Here is a 24,757-nt window from a genome sequence, read left to right as displayed (position 1 = left end):
GGAGGCTGGAAGACCAAGATCAAGGTGTTGGCAGGGTTGGTTCCCCCTGAAGTCTCTCTCCTTGGCTTGTAGATGGCTTTCCCAGTGCCTTCACACTGTCTTCCGTGTCCAAATTTCCTCCTCTTATAAGGACACCCGTCACATTGGATTAGGGCCCACTCTAATGACCTCGTTTTAACTTGATCACCTCCTTAAGAATTGTGTCTCCTGACTAAGGGTTAGGATTTCAACTTATGAATTTTGGAGGGACACTATCCAGTCATAACACACATACTTAAGCTTAGGAGTAGGAGGTTCCTACACTCAGTGCCACACACAGTGGCAGGACTGAGTAGGAGGAATTGGGAGAAGACATGTGTCCTGTCACATATGAATATATTTCTCATACACAATATATTTTTCTTCCTAGATTTGGAGTCCCAAACGGATATTTGAATACATTTGTCCTTTTTTATTTTTCATAAGACAAACAAAAGAATATAAAATCATTACATCAGGAAATCTTAGCATTTAGAAAGGCATATGTTAGATTGGCACTTAAATTTAGTTTGGTGTGTTGTCCAGATCTTTGGCACATGATTTTAAAAACAAAACACCAAGTGTTTTCTGCCAACCCCACAGTGGAATATTTTCTAGCTGTTTTAGAGAAGCAGGTGATACACACATGCCTCCGCTGGGTCAAGATGAGAGTTAAGGCTGTAATTGCCAGCGTTTGGTTGACAGACAAGCTCAACCATTTATTCATCTGGCAAGTGCACCTGTGAATGCCCATTGTGTGTAAGATTCTGTGCTAGTGAATGAGCCACGGTCTCTGCCCTCAAGAAGGTCACCGTCCCGAAGGAGCACAGAAACACTGAGATATGCTATAGGAGGTGCAGAGGGCAGTGACAGAGCTGGAACCTGTAGAGAAATCGGAAATGAGGGGTAAGGAAAAGGAGAAGATAGCATGGTTCCTTGGTTTCCACTTGGGTGCAGGTTGGTGCTTTTAAATGAGATCTCAAATATGGAAGAAAAGCTGGCTTAGGGGGAAAGTGAAAAGTTTAATTTGGGATGTGTTAAATCTGGGGTGACCTCCAGGTGGCAGCTGAAGGAACAAGTTTAAGCTGGAGACAGTGATTTGGAGATGAACATCAGAGAGTAGAGAATGACCACAGAACAAGTGTGGTGCCCTGGGGAAAGTAAATATTCGGTTGGTACAAAAGTAATTGTGGTTTTTGCAATTATTTTTTTTTCTTATTCGAAAATGTGTTCTTTTTTTTTTAAATTAAAGTTTACTGGGGTGATAATTGTTAGTATAAACTTTACATACATTTCAGGTGTACAATTCTGTATTACATCATCTATAAATCACATTGTGTGTTCACCACCCAGAGTCAGTTCTTCCATCACCATATATTTGATCCCCCTTACCCTCATCTCCCACCTCCCTCCCCCTTACCCTCTGGTAACCACTAAACTATTGTTTGTGTCTATGAGTTTCTGTTTCTCATTGTTTGTCTTGTTCTTTTGTTGTTTTTGGTTTATATACCACTTATCGGTGAATTCATATGGTTCTCTGCTTTTTCTGTCTGACTTATTTCGCTTAGCAGTATATTCTCAAGATCCATCCATGTTGTCACAAATGGTCCTATTTCATCTTTTCTTACTGCCGAATAGTATTCCATTGTGTATATATACCACAACTTCTTTATCCAATCATCTATCAAAGGACGTTTTGGTTGTTTCCATGTCTTGTTCACCGTAAATAAAGCTGCAATGAACATTGGAGCACACTTGTCCTTATGGATAAATGTTTTCAGATTTTTTGGGTAGATATCCAGCAGAGGGATTGCTGGGTCATATGGTAATTCTATTGGTAAGTTTTTGAGGAACTTCCACACTACCTTCCATAGCGGCTGCACCAGTCTGCATTCCTAACAGTGTATGAGGGTTCCTTTTTCTCCACAGCCTCTCCAACACTTGTTACTATTTGTCTTGTTGATGATAGCCATTCTGACTGGGGTGAGGTGATACCTCATTGTGGTTTTTATTTGCATTTCTGATGAATAGTGATGTTGAGCATTTTTCATATGTCTATTTACCATTTGTATGTCCTCTTTGGAGAAATGTCTCTTCAGGTCCTCTGCCCATTTTTCAATTGAGTTGTTTGTTTTTTTGTTGTTGAGTTGCATGAGTTCCTTATATATTTTGGATATTAGCCGCTTATCAGAGGCACTGTTTGCAAAAATCTTCTCCCATTCTGTTGGTTGCCTCTTATTTTGTCGATGGTTTCTTTTGCTGTGCAGAAGCTTTTAAGTTTGATACAGTCCCATTCATTTATTTTAGCTTTACTTCCCTTGCCTAAGGAGTCAAATTTATAAAACAGTCTTTGAATCCAAGGTCCATAAGTTTGGTACCTCTGTTTTCTCCTATGCAGTTTATTGTTTCAGGTCTTATGCTTAAGTCTTTGATCCATTTTGAATTAATTTTGGTACATGGTGACAAATAGCAGTCCAGTTTCATTCTTTTGCATGTAGCTTTCCAGCCCCATTTATTGAAGAGGCTGTCTTTGCTCCATTGTATGTTTTTAGCTTCTTTGTCAAAAATTATCTGTCCATATTTATGTGGTTTTATTTCTGAGTTCTCAATTCTATTCCATTGGTCTACGTGTCTGTTTTTCTGCCAATACCATGCTGTTTTGATTATTGTTGCCCTGTAGTACAAGCTAAAGTCAGGGAGAGTGATACCTCCAACATTGTTCTTTTTTCTTAAGATTGCTTTGGCTATTCGGGGGTCTTTTGTGGTTCCAAACAAATCTGATGATTTTTTGTTCTATTTCTTTAAAAAATTGCCATTGGGATTTTGATGGGGATTGCATTAAATCTGTACATTGCTTTGGGTAATATGGCCATTTTAACTATGTTGATATTTCCAATCCATGAGCACGGAATGCCTTTCCATTTCTTTGTGTCTTCTTCAATTTCTTTTTAAAATGTCTTGTAGTTTTCAGCATATAGGTCTTTCACATCCTTGGTTAAGTTTATTCCTAGGTATTTTATTCTTTTTGCTGAAGGAACTGTTTTTTGCAAAAGGAACTGTTTTTTTTTATTTCTTTTTCTGAGATTTCATTGTTAGTATATAGGAATGCAATGGACTTTTGTACATTGATTTTGTAGCCGACAACTTTACTGTATTCATTGATTTTTTCTAATAGCGTTTCGGTGGAGTCTCTAGGGTTTTTTATATATAGCATCTTGTCATCTGCAAAGAGTGACAATTTCACTTCTTGCTTCCCAATTTGGATGCCTTTTGTTTCTTTCTCTTGCCTGATTGTTCCGATGAGGACTTCCAACACTGTTGAAAAGCAGAGGTGTTACGGGACAGGACAGCACTGTCATGTCCCTGAACGTACAGCAAAGGGCTTCATTTTTTCACCGTTAATTATGAGATTAGCTGAGGGTTTGTCATATATGGCCTTTATTATGTTAAGATATTTTCCTTCTATACCTATTTTATTAAGTGTTTTAATCATAAATGGATGTTGTATCTTGTCAAATGCTTTTTCTGCATCAATTGATATAATCATATGATTTTTGTCCTTTATGTTGTTTATGTGATGTATCACATTGATGGATTTGTGGATGTTGAACCATCCTTGTGCCCCGGGGATGAACCCCACTTGGTCATGATCAATAATATTTCTAATGCATTGTTGCATTTGATTTGCTAGAATTTTATGTAGGATTTTTGCATCTGTATTCATCAGAGATATTGGTCTGTAGTTCTTTTTTTTGTGTTGTCCTTACCAGGTTTTGGTATCAGGGTAATGTTGACCTCATAAAATGAGTTAGGGAGTACTATCTCTTCTTCAATTTTTTGGAAGAGTTTGTGCAGGATTGGTATTAGATCCTCTTTGAAGGTTTGGTAGAATTCTCTAGTGAAGCCATCTGGTCCCGGACTTTTGCTTTTGGGAAGATTTTGGATGACTGATTCAATTTCATTACTGGTGATCAGTCTGTTTAGATTTTCCAGTTCTTCATGGTTCAGCCTTGGAAGGCTATATGTTTCTAAGAACTTGTCCATTTCTTCTAGGTTATTGAATTTGATGACATATAGTCCTTCATAGTATTCTTGGATGATCCTTTGTGTTTCTGTGGCATCCACGATAACTTCCCCTTTTTCATTTCTGATTTTGTTTATTAGTGTCTTCTCTCTTTTTATCTTAGTGAGCCTAGCCAAGGGTTTGTCAATTTTGTTAATCTTTTCAAAGAACCAGCTCTTTGTCACATTAATTTTTTCTATTGTCTTTTTGTTCTCTATTTCGTTTAGTTCTGCTCTGATTATTATTATTTCCTTTCTTCTACTAATCTTAGGTTTCATTTGTTCTTCTTTTTCTAGTTTTTTAAGGTGTAACGTGAGGTTATTTATTTGGGATTTTTCTTGTTTCTTGAGATAGGCCTGTAATGATATAAATTTCCCTCTTAAAACTGCTTTCGCTGCATCCCCAAAATTTTGGTAGGAAGTATTTTTATTCTCATTTGTTTCTATGTATCTTTTTATCTCTCCTCTAAATTCTTCTTTCACCCGGTCATTCTTTAAAAGTATGTCACTTAATCTCCACGTATTTGTGGTTTTTCCTGCTTTCTTTTTGCAGTTGATATCCAATTTCAAAGCCTTGTGCTCAGAGAATATGCTTGGGATGATTTCCATCTTCTTAAATTTGCTGAGGTTAGTGTTATGTCCCAATATATGGTCTATCCTTGAGAATGTTCTATGTACACTAGAAAAAAAATGTATAGTCTGATGTTTTAGTATGAAGTGCTCTATAAATGTCAATTATGTCCATTTCATCTAATGGGTCACTTAGGACTGCTATTTCATTATTTATTTTTTGTTTGGATGATCTATCCATAGCTGTCAATGATGTATTTAGGTCCCCTAGTGTAATTGTGTTTTGGTCAATTTCTCCCTTTAGTTCTGTTAGTAGTTGCTTGGGATATATTTCCGTGCTCCCTGATTGGGGGCATAAATATTGATGACTGTTATGTCTTCTTGTTGTATAGTCCCCTTTACCATTATGAAATGCCCATCTTTGTCTCTTGTTACCTTTTTCACCCTGAAGTCTGTTTCATCTGATATCAGTATGGCTACACCTGATTTTCTCTGGATACCATTTACTTGGAGTGTCAATTTCCACCCTTTCACTTTGAGTCTATGCTTGTCCTTGTAGCTGAGATGTGTCTCTTGGAGACAGCATATGGTTGGGTTTAGTTTTTTGATCCAATCTGCTACTCTGTGCCTTTTTATTGGTGAGTTCAGTCCATTTACATTTAGGGTGATTATTGATATGTGAGGATTTCCTGTCATTCTATCTTTAGTTTTCTGGTAAGGCTGTGTCTCCATTGTTTCTTTGCCTTTTGGTTGTTGTCTATTATTTCTGTGTGGTGGTATTCTATGATGTTTCCCTCTGTTTCTTCTTTTATTACAGTATATATTTCAGTTCTGGATTTTTTTTTTTTGAGTGGTTACCATTAAGTTTATGTAAAAGAAAGTTTGATATTTAGAGTATCCCATTTTCTTCAGCATGCTTACTTTCTCCATTCCCATATTCCGGTTCAGGCTTTTACTCTCCCTCTTGCTATGTTTTGGTTGCCACAAATTGTCCCTGTTCATGGTGGTTGAATAGCCTCCTGTAGTATTTCTTGTAGTGCAGGTCGTGTATTAGAAAATTCCCTCAGCTTCTGTTTGTCCTGAAAGGTCTTTATTCCTCCATCATATCTAAAGGATATCTTTGCTGGGCATATTATTCTTGGCTCATAATTTCTCTTTCAATAGTTTGAAAATTTGGTTTCACTTCCTCCTGGCTTGTGGAGTTTCTGCTGAAAAATCTGCTGATAATCTAACGGGCTTTCCTTTATAGGTTACTGTCTTCTTTTCCCTGGCTGCCTTGAGGATTCTTTCTTTGTCATTGATTTTTGACAGCTTCAATACAATGTGCCTTGGAAAAGGCCTGTTGGGGTTGAGGTAATTAGGTGTTCTTTTTGCTCCTTGGATTCGAGGATCCAGTTCTTTCCACAAGATTGGGAAGTTCTCATCGATGATTTGTTTGAATATACTCTCTGTTCCCTTCTCTCTTTCTTCTCCTTCTGGTATGCCCATTATTCTTATATTGCTCTTTCTGATGGAGTCAGAAAGTTCTTGTAGAGTTCTTTCCTTTCTTTTAAGTCTCAAGTCTCTTTCTTCTTCCTTCCATGTTGTTTCCAGGTTTCTATCTTTGATGTCACTGATTCTTTCCTCCATCTGGTCACCTCTACTATCTAGCTGGTTATTTCATTCTTCATTTCTTCTATTGAGTTCTTAATCTTCAGAAATTCCATTTGGTTCTTTTTAAAAATTTCAATCTCTTTGGTAAATTTTCATGTTGTTCTTTGATTGTGTTTCTGAGTTCGTTAAACTGCATTTTTGTGTTTTCTTGCATCTTGTTGAGTTTTTTAAGAAATGTAATCTTGAATTCTCTGTCATTTAAGTCACATATTTCCATATCTTTAAGTTCATTTTCTGGAGACTTTTCACTTTCTTTCTGAGCTGTCTTATTGCCTTGGTTGTTCATGGCAATTAATGATTTATTGTTTCTCTTCCTAGATGTCTACTGGAGTGGGTCTGCAACGGGTTGATAGGAAGAGGTCGTTCTTTTGTTTTCTAGTACTTGTTGGTAGAATGTTTTATTTTCTCTCCGACGGCAGCCCCTTTTCCTCTCTCACAGTGTAGTGTTATGTTTTCTCTGCACTATTCCAGCTTCTCACACAATGGGGGGATTCCCTGGGAGACAGGCTTCTCCTCTGTTAACCGTTCGTCTAGGTCACAGGGCGCCGCATCAGTGTGGGGATGCAGAGAGCTTTTGAAGTTCCAAAGCTCTTCCTGCACCAGATTCAGAGCCCGTGTGTTTCAGCAGTTCTGTTTACTCTGCAGGGATCCGCCCAAATAGGTGGGGCCAGGGGCAGGGTGAGTTGTGAGAGGTGGCCCAGAGCAATGGTGGCAACCACCACCATAGCCGGTCCTGCTTCCACAGCTCCCTCCCCTTTGCCAGAACTAGTTGGGCTGCTAATCTGTGTCTGTGAACCACAATTCTCAGGAGTGCAAATATTCTGTTCTTTTGATCTGACACTGCTACTGTTCTGCTTCTAGCACTGGGCAGGTGGGGGTGGGGCGAGCTCTGGGAGGGTAGGGAGAGGGTGGCTAGTCTCAGTGCCTAAGGCTTCCATTTTCTGCTTGGCAGTGAGAGCTTGAACCACCATTTTCAGCCTTCTTCCCTCAGTCTTTTCTCCGAGGTCTCTGCCGTGAGCATTGGGTTCAGCCGTTATATGCTGCCCCCTCAGCCCTGTGGGCCACAAGAGGAACCCTACCAGTCCGAGTTCTTCCTTCTCCCACAGCTGCAGTAGTTCTGGGATGCAGCAAGCTCGGAGCACTGAGCTAGGTCTGTGTCTTGCGCCCGCGCGGCTCCGTCTGCGCACTTCTCCCTTTCCTCTTCCCTCGCTCACACGGTTCGCCCACCTTTAGGTGAATGCAGTAGTGGGCCTTTCATCTTGCCTGTCTGCTGTGCAGGGAGTCCTTTGTGCAGTTATAGTTGTTCAATTAGTTGTAAATTTCAGGGGAGCTTTACAGAGGCTCACCTCATGCTGCCATTTTGATGATGTCACTCCTTATTTTTAACCTTTTAAACCGCAATTACTTTTGCACCCACCTAATAGCTTGAGAAAGACAGTAGCTCAATGCAGGAACTCTAGAGAATTTCATGATTTCAAAGGAGACAGAGGAGATATGGTTGGGAGGTCAGGGGATCCAGAGAAGCAGACACAGTGGGGTCAGTGAAGGGCAAAGAGGGTTCCAGGATAATGAGGCCACTGGAGGTCCTTGTGTGCCTCAGTGACAGCAACCCCAGTAGACTTGAGGCGGGAAAAATACCATTTTAACAGCTCGAGGAAAGTGCAGAAGTGAGTAGATGGTTTCTTGAGATGAGCTGGGCAAAGAGTAATGGATGGACCGTTCTTTAGAAAGGGTGAGATGTCAAGGAAGGGATTTTTATTTGGAAGACTTGAGCATGGCTGAGGGCAAAGAGCCATCGCAGAGGAAAAGGTTGAAGAAGCTTGGGGGGAGGCCATGGTCAGAGGGAAAGCTTGTCTTAGAACAGGAGGAAGGACTGGAAAAGGCCGAGTAAAGAAGGACGGTGGTATCATCAGGTGTGCATGCAGACAGAGCGGCTGACAGATGCATGCGGCCTTATCTTCCTGGACGATACAGGAAGCAAGGCCAGCTGCAGACACTGGGCAACAGGGACTGGAGAGAGGCTTTCAGGAGATACGGAGCGAGCAGGAAAGGAGCTGCCGCATCCTCACTATCAATCCCAGGACGAGTAGCAGGATGAGCAGGCCACCCTGACGCCCCAGTGTAGTTAGAGAGCAAGTATTACAGGGACCCTGTTGTGTGTGCCCAGGACGTTTCATCTGGCTGCTGAATCCTGGCAGGTGACCCAGTGGTGAGGCACACCTGGAGGCCCAAGGTGTATGGCAGAAACATGTGAAAAAGAGAGAGGGAGAGGATGTGGAGGGAGTTGGCCTCATAGCTGGTGGCACAAACCATTAAGCACGATGAGCTTTTACTCAGGGGAGATGATCGATAATACTAAATGCTGAAATGTTCATCAATAAGCATTCTTAATAAAACATAGGAATTTACCTCCTCTTTCTTCTAGCTAACAGCCTGTTTGCCAGTCCCTCTTTTTAATTGCCTGTTTTATTTTACTTTTCGTGGTGGTGGGGGTCTGGGTCTCTTCCCACAAAATCTGTATTTTGGACCTAAGGTCCACAATCTCAAACTCAACTTCCTGACATGTGCAAATCAGAGCTCAACAGCTGACCACCTGGTGACAATAATACAACCCTTCCTTCTGAATAGGGTGGTGATGTAGTGATCAGAATAGATTTCTTCTTGTTAAGTCTTGAAAAATGATTGTGAATAATGTACCTAAGAGCCAAGCTAGTTTTGGAAGTTACCCAACAAACAATAAAAACCACAGATAAGCAAAAATAAACAAGTATTTGCAGTATGCATGGTCCTCTTTTCTATGGAAGCAGGCGTGTGTAGACACTTATCCAAGCCCAGCCAGCCTTCCCTGGAAGTGACGCATGGCTCATGGGGAATAGAAAAGAGAGCTCAGGGGTACTGAGGAAGCAGGCATTGGAAGGGGAACAGCCTGGGGTGCAGGAAAGGGGCAGACCCTGTCAACCTCCACCACCCAGGAAAGGAGGGGGAGTCATGTGCCTTTGTTAAAACCTGGTTAATCAGCTCTGAGAATCTCAAACCGTCACTGGGACATGACATTTCTGTTAAATGAAAACTCGGTTTCCTAAAGTCTTTTTGGTGACTTCTAAATGCCTTGGAAATAATTTCCAGAAACTCTCCCCCAGTTACAAAAAGAAGGTATTTGAGTTTGTGTTTCTGTTAAAAACTCCCTGTGTTTAAACAGTGAGTATAATTATAATGATCGTTTTAACCTACTTCTGTCGCCACCACTCCCAACAGAAACTTCTTGGGCGGGTTTGACCAATTGCATAACGGTTTCTAGCAGTTTGAAAGAGAAATAAAACTTATGTGCATTTGTATTCAATTTTAATATTTTCAATGATTTAAAAACTCAGCTGGATAGAGGAGATCCTGTTTTGGATGAGGAATTTCAGCGACTGAAGACAGAAGTTAACCACAAACGGGTTGTTCACAATCTAGAAGAAGTGGGTAACTTTCCTTTATTTGGAATGTAATTATAGGCACCTCTTACTTTTAAATACTTACTTTTAAAATACTAAACAATTTTAAAGCAATCCTTTTAGCAAGAGATATTTAAGTTTTAGTATGCTTATGTTTTCAGAGTTTTTTTTACTACATATTCCCAAGTAAAGCACCAAAACTCATAATTAATGTTCCCCTTGAAATTAACGGCATTACATGTTTTGGCTTCTCCTTCCCACCTGGCTACTTTCTCCTTCTTGGTTTCATTTTCTGTTTTCCTTTGCTCTCCATGCCCCTGTCTGCAGGTCCTTGGGGGTGGAGGGGGGGTGTCCCTGGGCCTCTGTTCCTTGACCCTCCCCTTAGTGGGAAAGAAACAAGACAGGAAGTCAGAAGCCAGAGTTCTGGTCCCAGCTGTACCACTGATTTGGGACCTGGGGAAAGCCCTCTGAGACTTATGCCTCAGTGTTCCTCAAAGATAAAATGGGAATAGTAGCCCCTCCACCTGAATATCTGCAGCCACGTGATAGTTTCAAGTTAAACCCCAACTTCTAATCTTAACAATGAACAATTTCTTCCTAATCTCCCCACCTCCATCGTTCTCACTTTTCTTGTCTGGGTTTGCCACATCTGAGTATTTTTACCTCTTTTTTCTCCCCCACATTTAATCTGGCCACCAGTCTTACCAGTAGCTTTCCCACAAGGCCATATCAAAGTCCAACCTTCATGTCTGACCCCAAGTAATCCAACAGGGTGTTTGTTTGTGTATCTGCGCCTCCTCCCTCTCCTCTCCAGCCCACTGCTTGTGCTAATGTGACACTCATTCATTTCTGATGCCTGTTTCTTCATATTGCTTCCCTGCTCAAGAATCTACATGGCCTGAGGCTCTGTCTGGCCTCAGTACGTCCCCAGGATCTGCGCACACTTGTGTCCACCACATGCAGGCTCTTGCTGGCGCTGGGGGGCAGGGCTGAGCGAAGCAGCCGTTCTCCACCGGGCATCATCTAGTCTGTTCCTGCCCATTCTGGAGGCAGTGCCAAGCACCCTGCACATGGGACTAAGATCCGTGTGACCTTATTCTTCTTCCTCAGGGTCGCATGAGTTTGCTTGTGCTCCTTAACTAAACTGTAAATTTCTTAAAACCTAAAGCTTCCACTTTTGGCCCCCAACCCAAGACGTGTTCCCTATAATGCCACGTACACTCAAAGTGCTTCATAAATGCTTATTATAATATATGGCAGGACAAATAAGTAATAACTAAAGTTGGGCTCAAACTCTAAAATATTTGTATTAAATGCTTTAAAATTTAAATCAAAGACGTGCCTATGTTTTATGTTCACAGAAAATCAAGGAATTTCATCCTAATTTTGATCCACTCACAAATAATACTTGGGTCAATAGGTTCAGGGCCCAAAGACGGTTTCAACAAGTAGCACGCAAGGTAAGTCTCAGCACCAGACTGAAATTTTAACTTGTTTAGTCCTCAGCACAAGGAAATCAAACAATGAGTTTTTTATAACAGCTTTATTGAGATATAATTCACACACTATAAAATTCACTCTTGTAAAGTGTATAATTCAGTAGTTTTTAGTATAGTCACAGAGTTGTGCAACCATCACCACTATCTAATTTTAGAACATTTTTATCACCACAAAAAGAAACCTGGTTTCCATTAGCAGGCACACTCCATCCCCCAGGCCCTGGCAACCGCTAATCTACTCTCTGTTTCTATGGATTTGTCTGTTCTGGACATTTCATATAAATGGAATTATATAATACCTGGCCTTTTGTAACTGGCTTCTTTCCCTTAGTGTGTTTTCAAGGTTCATCCATGTTATAGCATGTATCAGTACTTCATTCCTTTTTATGGCTGAATACTGTCTCATTGTATGGATAGACCACATTTTGTTTACCATTCAGCAACTGGAAAACATTTGGGTTGTTCTCACTTTGTGCCTATTATGAATAATGATGCTGTGAACATTTGTGTGCAAATTTGTAGTTTGTTTTCAGTTCTCTTGGGTACATACACTGGGGAGTACAATTGCTAGGTTATGTGGTAGCTCTACAACAGTATGATGTTGATCAGTGATTTCTAGAGAGAACACCTGAGAAGTCCTGTGGGATCTTGTCTCTAACTTCAGGCTTATGGCTTCCCTGTCAAGATGTATCATCTCACTTCTGTGGGTTCTTTGCCCTCCCACTGGGTTTCCGCCTAGCACATTGCTAATGTGGCTTCCTGTGATCAGGATCGAATGAAAACTTCTTGTCCTCTATTGCCAATAAAGGGCAGAAAGTGGCTCCCTGGTCTGGCTGCAGCCACACCAATCCAGCTACCCCCGTCTCTACGTTGTCCAGTCTTCAGCTTTCAAACACACCAGCTCATTCCCTACTCCGACCCTGTGTTTCTGCTCTGCCCTTCAACTGACAGGCCATCCCATCTCCCCTCCATCTGTCCACACCTGTTCTTTGGGCCAACTCAAGTCTACCTTTCCTCCAAGAAATAGTCCCTGTAAGCTTTAGCCCTGGGTGCCGCTTGCATCTCATTCTACTTGAGTGTGGCTTCCTTGGGAGCCGGGGCAGAGCCACTCCTCAAGCAGGCGACAGCAATGGTTATTTGAATTCTGGAACCAGGTTGCCTGCCCATAATTCTTTGGTTTTTTTTTTGTTTTTTTTTTAAGATTTTATTGGGGAAGGGGAACAGGACTTTATTGGGGAACAGTGTGCACTTCCAGGATTTTTCTCCAAGTCAAGTTGTTGTCCTTTCAATCTTAGTTGTGGAGGGTTCTGTTCAGCTTCAAGTTGTTGTTCTTTCAGTCTTAGTTGTGGAGGGTGCAGCTCAGCTCCAGGTCCAGTTGCCGTTGCTAGTTGCAGGAGGCACAGCCCACCATCCCTTGCGGGAGTCGAACCAGCAACCTTGTGGTTGAGAGGATGCGCTCCAACCAACTGAGCCATCCTGGAGGCAGCTCAGCTCAAGGTGCCGTGTTCAATCTTAGTTGCAGGGGGCAGAGCCCACCATCCCTTGCGGGACTCGAGGGATTGAACTGGCAACCTTGTGGTTGAGAGCCCACTGGCCCATGTGGGAATCGAACCAGCAGCCTTCGGAGTTAGGAGCACGGAGCTCTAACCCCCTGAGCCACCAGGCCGGCCCCTGCCCATAATTCTTGATGCTACTTCTTATAGCTTTCTGATCCTGGACAAGTCACAGAACCTCTGTGCCTTAGTTTCTTCACCTGCACCTGAGGATAACAGTAAGACCTGCCTCGTAGGGTTACTGTGAAAATGAAATGAGTGAATGTGTAGAAGGGACTAAAAGTTTATGGTACAGGTTATCTTTCAAGCAGTGCTTTAGGCCTGGACTGATGACAATCTAGGCGAAGAGGGACAGAGCTTGCTTCACCGGTGACCTACTCACTGACCTCCAAAGCTCTAGAGAACCGGAGTCCCTGCTGAAGTTTTGTCTGGTGGGCTCTGTATATGTGCAGAACTGAGTGGCCATAGAATGCTCGGTGTGGGGCAGAAAGGGGCAGAAAGAGGAAGCACAAAACTGTGCTCCGAGGGAGAATAGCACAGCTGTCACCAGTAGGCAAACAACAGCAAGTCACGGGCCGGGCTGGCTTCCCACTAGTGGAACACGCCCACCAGGGTAAGAAAAGTATTGTATTGTCAGCAGTCATGTGCTTTGCTCTGAGTGAGGTCTCATTCTTTTCCTCGCACACCCTGCAAGTACTGTCAGTTCAGAACAGTATGTTCCCAGTCTGATGACTTCCTGCCCTCTCCCCAGCTCAGTCACAGCTCTGTCACCTCCTGCCTGAAAGCCTGCAGCAGGCGTCCCTGCTTCCCATCCCCAGGCAGCAGCCAGAGTAGGATCCCACAGCTGAAAGATGGTACCTCTTCCTGGTAAGACCCTGCCAAGGCTTCCCATTACAATTAGAATCCAATGCACAATTGTTATCAAGGCTACAAGACCATGCTACATTTCTCCCTGTCCCTTCAACAAGTCTCATTTGTCCCCGAATCAGGATCTTTGTACTTGCTGGTTCCTCTGCTCAGGAACCTCTTCCCAAGATCATGGTCTCCTCATCATTTAAGTCTCAGATCAAATCTCACCCCCTCAGAAAGTTCTTCCCTAATTATCCTTGTATAAATGCCAGGCCGCCCCTTCCTAGCCCCTGAGTCATGTCCTCGTGCATTTTACTCTCTTATTTTCTTCATGGTATTTACCTTGTTTATTTGTTTACGTGTTACTGGCATCCACTCCACCCGCGCCGCCTTGGAATATCAGCTCCGCGCAAGCTGCTATTTGTTTGTCTCTGCTGCATCTCCAGCACCTTGCACAGACCTGGCCACAGAATAGCCACGTCATAATATCTGTTAAATGGAAAAGTCCTTTACAGGATGGAAAGCAGTGTTCCTCATGGAATGAATGGTCCCTTCAGCCGCAGCTCTGTGCACAAGTAGACTCACTTCCAGTAGCATTTGCTCTAAATGCAAAGCGCAGTGATGTACAGTGAGCATTGCCCATGACCCACAGCTCTATTTCTACAGAATGGTCCATTTAGTTTGTCCTTCAACTCTGAAAATAACACAGCAGGAACAGTGCTACTCAAATACAACGAAAATAAAAAGAATGTAGAAATAGTCTTTCTTTCTTCTCTGAAAATATGAGAAAACTGGGTCTCGTAAATTGGGTGGCACAAGGCTAGGTGACAACCTGGTCTTTTTTTGTATCAGGCAAGTCGACATTGCCCTGACCTTGAAGTCCCTGTGACCTGGGTCTAGGGCAGCATGTTCCTCTCCTCTCCTGGTGAATTCCGACTTAGGACAGTGGCATTAGTCCTTGGCTGTGGTTGCAGAAAGTGAATTAAATTGAATGCCAAAATAAGCATGTGCCAATTAATCATTGGAAATCGTTATTCTTTCTAATTCCAGGTCATGGTTCATCAACGATTACTCAAAATGCTGGGCGCTGTTCGTGACATGGACAGAGAGACCACAGTCAGAAGGCTCAGCCACGGAAGACAGTGGGTAACGCGAGGTAAGCTGCAGTTGGGAAGTACTGAAGCTTCAACCAGTAGTCCTCTGAGCATGAGCTTTCTTTATAATGAAGTTAGCTGTGTGGAAATACAAAATTTTCGTAAATCACAGATATTCATTTTCTATGGGTGCTGTAACCAATCACCATAAACTAGTGTCTTCAAACAACACAAATTTATTATCTCGCAGTTCTAAAGGTCAGAAATCTAAAATCAGGATGTCAGCAGGGCTGGTCCCTTCCAGAGGCTCCAGTGGAGAATGTGTCCTGGCCTTTTCCAGCTTCCAAAGCCTGCCTGTGTGGCTTGGCTTACAGCCACTTCCTCAGGTCACTCTGCCCTCTTGCTTCAATCGTCACATCTTCTCTAACTCTGACCCTCCCGCCTCCCTCGTATAGGGACCCTATGATTACACTGGGCCCACCTGGAGAAGCCAGGACCCTCTCCCTATCTCAAAATCCTTAATCACATCTGCAAAGTCCCTTTAACCATGCAAGGTGACATAGTCACAGGTTCTGGGGAATAGAACATAGACATCTTTGGGGGGCCGTTATTCAACCTACGATGTGACATAAAGCAGACCTCCACACCAGCTTTGGCTGAAATACCTGCCCAGCTGATAATGCACAAGGCTGACCAATCTAAGTTGTAATGTCTGTGAAGTCTGGCCGTGGTTCCCCTCCTCTTTTGTGCCCTCTTCTCTCTCATCACCAGAGAGACTAAGATAGTCGGCACTTATACTCGTCGATTGATTGGCTAGATCTGGTGTTATCTTACCCTAGCATTTGCACATAAAGCTTTTATCTCATATTACCTTCCCATTTAAAGGAATTCCAATCCTCTGATCCTCAGGTTGACTGGGGCTGTCAGAGGCCCACTCTCAGTAGCTTCTGGAAGCCCAACAGCCATACCACCAGCTTCTCCCAAAATATGTATTTCCAATCTGTGGCTCACACGCAGACCCGCAGGCAGGCGCTGGTGCTTTCAGACCCTTCCTCTCTTCCCGAGCCCAAGCTCCTGAGCCTGGCTCAGGCTTCCCTGTCCTCCTTGAGCAGCAGCTTTTTGGAAGTAAAAATAAAACAATATTTTAAAACAATTGGAGAAGAGGTTGAGGTAAAGAACAAAGTGGATACTAAAAATGAGACTATATACATACATACGTAGATACTCTTTTTGAAATGGCATGTAGCAGGTACCCACTAAATGGTGTGTGGGAAATACACAACTGAAGATGGTGGTGTCACATGAAAACACCTTAAGAACCCCCAAAAGTGCTGTTTTGTTTTTCCCTTATAGACAAGAATCCCTCCAAATTCCAACCGCTGAAGACCAGTGAAGACGATTATTCCTGCCAGTTCTCCGTGTCGCCCAGTCAAGTGCTGCCCTTCGCCTTCCCATCCCACGATCCTCCCCAGGCCTCCGACGAGTTGGTGGGTGCTGCTGGGTAGTGGGGCGGGGGCCAGGCATGATCAGACGGCCATCAGGCAGATACCGAGGCAAGCCCTGAGAGGCTCCCAAGGGAGACCTATGTATACCCAGGGAATTGTGACCAATAGGAAACCAGGGTCACCTACTGCCCCCTACCTGGCACCTGAAATACCTGTGCAGAGCTTCCTGATAGCGTGGGCTGGGTCCTGCCAAGCCTGGAGCCCGGCAAGAGCACAGAGCCCCACTTGACTGCCCGGGAATTGAGCCTGAGAGCAGAAGGGCAGACAGAGAAACCAAACAGAGAACTGGCCTGGCCTGGGGAGGCAGGCCCTGCTCAGCTGAGCTCTTTGCTGCATGAGCAAATGGACAGGCCAGCAAAGGATGTCCCAGGGTCCAAACATCTAACGCATTACACTCATAATTCCAGTCTCTCTCTCTCTCTCTCTCTCTCTCTCTCTCTCTCTCTCTCTCTCTCTCTCGCAAGAGGTGTGACAGTTTATCTCTCTTGCCTTATGGGCACAATATAATAAAAATAATAGCATTATAATAAAAATAGTAGCCCTTATATTGCATTTACCATGAGTCAGGCAGGCAGTGTCTTAAATACTTCAGCTGTATCAGTTCATTTAAACTTCAACAAATCTACGTGCTACATTTCTCACCTTACAGATGAGGAGGAAACTGACATAAGGGCACATAGCCAGTAGCAAAATGTTTCCCAAGTTCACACAGTTAGCAATAAAAAGTGTGTTTAAATTGATATTGAAAGTGCACGTGTAAAAAAATGTTTTAATTTCAAAGAATAAACTTGGCATTCACATCCTATAACACGTATTAAGCATTGCAGGTTAATCTACTCAAGGATTACAGACTGACTTTAAAAATTCCATGTGTTTTCTGCATTAGATAATTAAATTACTTAAAAGGCTAGACTATTCAGTTCCTAGGAAATAATAAATCTATGATGTTCAAGCAACAATAAACATCTGATACTCAGTAATTGATGGGGTGGATAGGATGAAAGAAATCACTGCTATGGAGCCCTTCTCATTCTTTTTGAATAGTTTGGAGCTTATATATTTAACTTGGTGCTTTCGTCAGTTCTGAAAGACGTGGCTGCTCAAGGTTGATGAAAAACAGACTGCTCAGCATTCCTGTCTGTAAAGAATTTTGTAATTCATTCCATGAATACTCTATTTCTTCAAGTCTAAGATCACTTTTTCAATATTTAGCTCTTCAAAATTGGGGAATGTCTTATAATTGATAGCATGTCAGCACTGCATCATACTAAATTGCGGTGTCTTAGATTTGGGGAAATATAGTGTTTACTGAGTGCTCATCATATGGCAGGTGCTGTTCCAGGCTCTCTGGTCTGAGGCCCATCAGCATGCAGGTAGTTTATTACATAGTGCTTTGGGGGCTAGCACCTGTGGAAGGGAGGCGGCGGGAGCAGAAGTGGACAGAGAGAGAAGCAGGACTGCCGTCCTTCTTGACCAAGGCCTCAGCTAAACTCATGAGCAGCACCGATGCCGGGACAAGAGCGTGAGAGGCCCAGCCTTCACACCTTTGCTTCATCCTGTCCTTGGAGGTGGGCTGCCCTCAGAGAGGTACATGACCTTGAGTGAGGCAGCTCCCATCAGCCAGGGCACGTCCTGAGGGGGGCTGACCTCTGAGAGGTGTTTGTATGAACAGGACTCCTAGCAGCTGGGGGAGTAAAACCTTCCAGCCTAAAGAGGATTCTGGGTGGCACCTTGTAGCATCCACAACAGTAGAAAATGAAAGAGAAATACACACACGAAGAGACATGTAGGAGGGGGTGACCAACGCTGCCTCGAGGCCCCACACATCCAGTAACAACTGTGGTTGTGGGGAGGGCTACTTTAAGAATACAACTGCTTACTTGACGTTCAAGATGTGTGGAAATAGAAGCACAGCCACTTTTGCTCAGTGTTGACTATGTGTCCATTTTTTGAATTTTCACATTTCAGGCTCCTGATGGCCTTGGACCAGTCCCCATTAAATCTGTAGAAATTCAAGTCAAGCACAGTCATTCCTTCCTCAAGCTGCAGGTCAGACCCGCCACATGGTATTTTAATCAGGTTTCTTATAGACTGAACGAAATACTCTTGAATTTGAATTGCATTATTTTATTAGTTTCTTCTATTATGGATTGGATTATGCTGTGTACCATACCGTGTACGTTTTTGTCCTGTGATTTAATGGTACGTGTGAGGTATAACAGAGTCTTTTTTCCTAATGTGGTTTATGGAACCAGGAGCCTCATTCTGTATACGGACCGGATGTTATGCATACATGAGGCTCCCTGAACTACACATTAGGTTGGTGCAAAAGTACAACTGCAATTTTTACAATTATTTTTAACCTTTTAAACCGCAATTACTTTTGCACCAACCTAATATATTAGGAACTTTAAGAAAAAACCACAAGATGAAGTGAACAAAGTTAGTGAGCCTTTCTTGAGGTCTACGAGCACTTCTATTTTTGAAAATACAAATGTTTTAAACTGGAAAACCAGTGTCTGGGGTATTTCTGCACTTAAGCTACATGGTACAGGAGAGTAACTGTGAATACTCCTGCGTGCTGGAACCCTGCACAGGGCTTGGGGCTGGCACTATTCTCTCCAGAGCTGGTCAAACCAACAGTTGCCACCATCTGATGGTTACAATGGGCTGCTTGTTTTCCTTTCACCATCAGGCAGCTCGGAAATGCTGTCATTGAGAATAGGTCCCACTAAATGGTCCTGGGCTTTTAAGGATCTTCAGTCAGTCATTTTCTTTTGCCCTCAGGTTCCTCAACTGTACAAAATTAAGGGGTATCAGCCATTCTGTGTCCAGAGGTCTTCAACAAGTTACAGACCTCAAAAGCTTGCTCGAGCCCTGAGGCAAGGAGCTGAGGTAATTCATCCCCACCTTCAGGAATTGCCCTCACTTCTCCCCTCTTTTCCTGGCATCAAGACTGACATGCTGCCTTGTCCCTGCACAGGATGAAGCCACCACTGTCATTGCCCTGCCGAAGCAGGATGCCACCCCTCAGTTCCCTGACAAGACCTCAGTCTTGAGCATGAAACCACCTGAGGCCTTAGCTGTGTCTCCAGATTATGACCCACTTTATATTTTTGTAAGTGGCAGAATTCTTGTGTTCTATGTTCCTTTATTTCAGCAGATACTTTATAAGAAAGCAGAAGAATTAATTGGGAATATTTTTCTCTCTTTGGAATGTCAAAGTTTAAACAATATCTCATCTTTGAAATTGCTTGCCAGCATGTATTGCTTGGAGAATATCAATGTTTCTGTCTTTTAAATATTTCAGAATTTATTTTTATGACAATGGCTTTGTAACCTTTTCTAATTATATAATATACAGGTACATATACAGAGGGTGCCAAAAAATGAATACACATTTTAAGAAAGGAAAACTGTATTAAAATTGTAATACTTAGTATATACTGATAACGAAAGATGAATACAAGTCACGTTTGACTCCTGCAATTACAAGAGGTGCTCAGAGTGGTTACCATCAGCATCCAGACACTTCTGATTATGGCACACTACTGCTTGAGCAGCACTGACTAAAGTGTCCACTTGTGTACATTTTTTTTGGCACCCCTGGTATATGTACATGTATATGTATGTATACGTATACATACATATAATGTTTTTAAAAATGAGAAAGAAAATATCATGACAGAGAAAGTCAAATTACCCCAAACTCCATCACTCAGAGCTCCGTTGATCCTTTATTCCATCCTTGCGCAGTGTAGCCCTTCCGTACTCATTCCTCTGCCTCCCAGATTTCTCTGTTCTGCTTCGTTTCTGTAGCCACACTTGACTACCCTCCCTGAAGCACACCTTAACCATGCCACTCTCCTCGATATTCTTCACTGACCCCATTTTCTACCAAATTAAGTCCAAGTTCCTGACTATGCGAAGCCGATCATAAAATCCCAGCCTCATTCTTCCCTGTTCCCCTGCATATCTCTGCCAAACTTTGTGTGCTTTCCTCCCATCACCAGTCCTTTGCTTACTCTGATCGGCCCTCATGGGTTTCCCTCTTCTACTATTTCCGGTTACCCAAGTCCCAAGTGACTGGAATCCAGACGGGAAATCTGATGAGGTTCTATGTAATAATGGAGTCATCAGTGAAATACAGGAGTTGCCCAAGTTATGGGCCTTTTCTTTTTTTTTAAAGAAAACACACACAGAGAATTAAAGAACCTCAGACATTAATTGAGAAAGTCTCTTTTGTGACAATATCCAAGTATGAATCTGTATCTTTATTGTGGACAGAGATGCTGAGAGTCACACTCAGGGTCACTTAGCCAGTTAGTAGGAGAGCTGGAACTGTTTCCTTCTTTCTCTGAATTATACTGCTTTCCTATAGAGAGCTGCGATGTTTGTGGCTTGGCCATTATGGGGCATTTTCTTGTCATCTCATCATTTGAAGAGAATGTTCCTCAAAGATATAGAATTGTAGAGCTGAGATAACCTCACAGGACATTTAACTCAGTAATTTTCAAACTTCTTTTAGCACCAAAACCCTCTCAACAGCTGAAATTTTACACAGAAAGGCAAAATGTAAAATAGATAAAGTTCTAGTTTCTGGGATGGCAGTAGGTTCTCCTGAAGGGGGTACCCTGTAAAACCCTGGGGTTCCCCACAGCAAGATTTGAAAACCACTCTTCAGTTTCTTATCCCCCCTACCCACTCACTACCATCCCCTCATCGTTTTTAAAGTGAGAAAACTAGTCTAGACAAGTTAAGGGAATTTTTCCATAGTCACACTCATACTTCCGTGGAAAAGATCCATAGTTATTTATTACTTCATTAATTCCACAGATACTTAGGGTATGCCTTCTATGTATAGAATAGAAACCTGAGTATAGTGCAGTTCAGTAAAGGGACACAACAAACCTAAATATTTATCCACCTAATACCAGCTCTTCAAAATGTGTGAAATGAAAACTGATTGAATTGTAAAGGAAAAAATAGACAAATCCACAATTATAGTTGGTGATTTCAACTCCCCTCTCTCAATAACTGATAGAACAAGTAAACAGAAAATCAGTAAGGATATAAAAGACTTAATTACCACTATCAATTAACTTGACCTAATTGACATTGCTAGACACTCTACCAAAAACAAACAAACAAACAAACAATAAAATACAGATTCTCTTCAAGTGTACACTAAAGGTCTGCCAAGATAGACTATACTTTGGGTGACAAAACAAGGCTCAATAAAATTGAAAAGATTCAAATCATATAAAGTATTTTTTCTGACTTTGATGGACCAAGTCAGAAATAAATAGCATGAAAAATATCTAGAAACACACCCCCAAAATTTGAATGCTAATTAATATACTTTAACGTAGCCTAAAGGCCAAATAAGAAATCAAAAGAGAACATAGAAAATATTTTATTTGAATATAATGAAAACACAACACAAAAATGTTGTGGGAAATCTATAATACTATACACATACGTGAGAAAATAAGGTAGGTCTCAAGTTAATGTCTTCATCCACCCCTTTAAGAAAATAAAAAGAAGAACAACAGATGAAAAACAAACTAAGCAGAGAGGAGAAATAATAAAGATCAGATTGAAAATCAATGAAATAGAAAACAGAAAATCGAGAGTTCCGGAAAAATGGCGGCGTGAGGTGAGCCTCTGTAAAGCTCCCCTGGAATTTACAACGAATCGAACAACAAAAACTCCACAAAGGACTCCCTGCACAGCAGACAGGCAAGACGAAGAGGCCCACTACCGACTGAAATCACCTACAGGTGCTGTGGTGGTGGTCGCCGCCATTGCTCTGGGCCACCTCTCACAACTCACCCCGCCCCTGACCCCACCTATCTGGGCGGATCCCTGCAGGAGTAAACAGAACTGCTGAAACCTACGGGCTCTGAATCAGGAGCTGGAAGAGCTTTGGAACATCGCTCTCCGCATACCCACCGGGACACTGCGCCCTGTGACCTAGACGAACTATTAACAGAGGAGAAGCCCGTCTCCCAGGGAATCCCCCCAGTGTGTGAGAAGCTGGAATAGTGCAGAGAAAAAATAGCACTACCGTGTGGGAGAAGGAAAATAAGTTGCAGTTGGAGAAATAATAAAACATTCTACCAACAAGTACTGGCAAACAAAAGAAAGACCGCTTTCTATCAACCTGTTGCAGAAGCCACTCCTGTAGATGTCTAGGAAGAGAAATAGTAAACCAGTAATCGCCATGAATAACCAAGGCAACAAGATAGCTCAGAAAGAAAGTGAAAAATCTCCAGAGAAGGCACTTAAAGATACAGAAATATGTGACTTAAATGACAGAGAATTCAAGATTGCAGTTCTGAAAAAACTCAACGAGATACAAGAAAACACAGATAGGCAGTTAAAGGAACTCAGAAACTCAATCAAAGAACAGCATGAGCATTTTACGAAAGAGATTGAAATCTTAAAAAAGAACCAAATAGAATTTCTGGAGATTAAGAACTCAATAGAAGAAATTAAGAATGAAATAACCAGCTTAGGTAGTAGAGTTGACCAGATGGAGGAAAGAATCAGTGACATCGAAGATAGAAACCTGGAAATGACACAGAGAGAAGAAGAAAGAGACTTGAGACTTAAAAGAAATGAAAGAACTCTACAAGAACTTTCTGACTCCATCAGAAAGAGCAATATAAGAATAATGGGCATACCAGAAGGAGAAGAAAGAGAGAAGGGAACAGAGAATATATTCAAACAAATTGTCGATGAGAACTTCCCAAATTTGTGGACAGAACTGGACCCTCGAATCCAAGAAGCAAATAGAACACCTAGTTACCTCAATCCCAACAGGCCTTCTCCAAGGCACATTGTATTGAAGCTGTCTAAAATCAACGACAAAGAAAGAATCCTCAAGGCAGCCAGGGAAAAGAAGACGGTAACTTACAAAAAAGCCCATTAGATTATCATCAGATTTTTCAGCAGAAACTCTACAAGCCAGGAGGGAGTGGAACCAAATATTCAAACTATTGAAAGAGAGAAATCATGAGCCAAGAATAATATATCCAGCAAAGATATCCTTTAGATATGAAGGAGGAATAAAGACCTTTCCAGACATACAAAAGACCTGAACGGAAATATGGGAATGGAGAGAGTAAGTGTGCTGAAGAAAATGGAATACTCTAAATATCAAACTTTCTTTTACATAAACTTAAGGGTAACCACTCAAAAAAAAATCCAGAGCTGAAATATATACTGAAATAAAAGGGAAACATCATAGAATACCACCACACAGAAATAATAGACAACAACATAAAGGCAAAGAAACAATGGAGACACAGCCTTACCAGAAAACTAAAGATAGAATGACAGGAAATCCTCACATATCAATAATCACCCTAAATGTAAATGGACTGAACTCACCAATAAAAAGGCACAGAGTAGCAGATTGGATCAAAAACTAAACCCAACCATATGCTGTCTCCAAGAGACACATCTCAGCTACAAGGACAAGCATAGACTCAAAGTGAAAGGGTGGAAATTGACACTCCAAGCAAATGGTACCCAGAGAAAATCAGGTGTAGCCATAATGATATCAGATGAAACAGACTTCAAGGTGAAAAAGATAACAAGAGATAAAGATGGACATTTCATAATGGTGAAGGGGACTGTACAACAAGAAGACATAACAGTCATCAATATTTATGCCCCCAATCAGGGAGCACCGAAATACACCAAGCAACTACTAACAGAACTAAAGGGAGAAATTGACCAAAACACAATTATACTAGGGGACTTAAATACATCATTGACAGCTATGGATAGATCATCCAAACAGAAAATAAATAACGAAATAGTAGCCCTAAATGACACATTAGATGAAATGGACATAATTGACATTTATAGAGCACTTCATCCTAAAACATCAGACTATACATTCTTTTCTGGTGTACACGGAACATTCTCAAGGATAGACCATATATTGGGACATAAAATCAGTCTCAACAAATTTAAGAAGATTGAAATCATACCATGCATATTCTCTGATCACAAGGCTTTGAAATTAAAAACACAAATACATGGAGATTAAACAACATACTTTTAAAGAAGGACTGGGTCAAAGAAGAAATTAGAGGAGAGATCAAAAGATACATAGAAACAAATGACAATGAAAATACATCCTACCAAAATTTTGGGATGCAGCGAAAGCAGTTTTAAGAGGGAAATTTATCTCATTACAGGCCTATCTCAAGAAACAAGAAAACTCCCAAATAAATAACCTCATGTTACACCTTAAAGAACTAGAAAAAGAAGAACAAGTAAAACCCAAGGTCAGCAGAAGAAAGGAAATAATAAAAATTAGAGCAGAACTAAATGAAATAGAGAACAAAAAGACAATAGAAAAAATTAATGTGACAAAGAGCTGGTTCTTTGAAAAGATTAACAAAATTGACAAACCCTTGGCTAGACTTACTAAGATAAAAGAGAGAAGACACTGATTAACAAAATCAGAAACGTAAAAGGGGAAGTTATCACGGACAC

The 24,757-nt window shown here is 41.8% G+C and overlaps 1 protein-coding gene across 3 annotated transcripts in view; it reads left to right on the top strand.

Moving 5' to 3' along the window:
- CFAP221 (cilia and flagella associated protein 221) overlaps window positions 1–24,757 on the top strand; it is a 103,837-nt gene that overhangs the window by 58,149 nt on the left and 20,931 nt on the right. For all 3 annotated transcript variants that reach the window (XM_074335277.1, XM_074335274.1, XM_074335279.1), the window contains 7 exons: window positions 9,675–9,764; window positions 11,102–11,200; window positions 14,692–14,797; window positions 16,089–16,222; window positions 18,209–18,289; window positions 19,028–19,135; window positions 19,224–19,358. In XM_074335277.1, the coding sequence (XP_074191378.1) occupies window positions 9,675–9,764; window positions 11,102–11,200; window positions 14,692–14,797; window positions 16,089–16,222; window positions 18,209–18,289; window positions 19,028–19,135; window positions 19,224–19,358 (753 nt within the window). The remainder of the gene's footprint in view (window positions 1–9,674; window positions 9,765–11,101; window positions 11,201–14,691; window positions 14,798–16,088; window positions 16,223–18,208; window positions 18,290–19,027; window positions 19,136–19,223; window positions 19,359–24,757) is intronic.

Source organism: Rhinolophus sinicus, linkage group LG01 (assembly GCF_036562045.2).
Source record: "Rhinolophus sinicus isolate RSC01 linkage group LG01, ASM3656204v1, whole genome shotgun sequence".
Lineage (NCBI taxonomy): Eukaryota > Metazoa > Chordata > Mammalia > Chiroptera > Rhinolophidae > Rhinolophus > Rhinolophus sinicus.
Note: the sequence above shows the minus strand (reverse complement) of the source record. Positions and strands in the feature narration are given on the sequence as shown.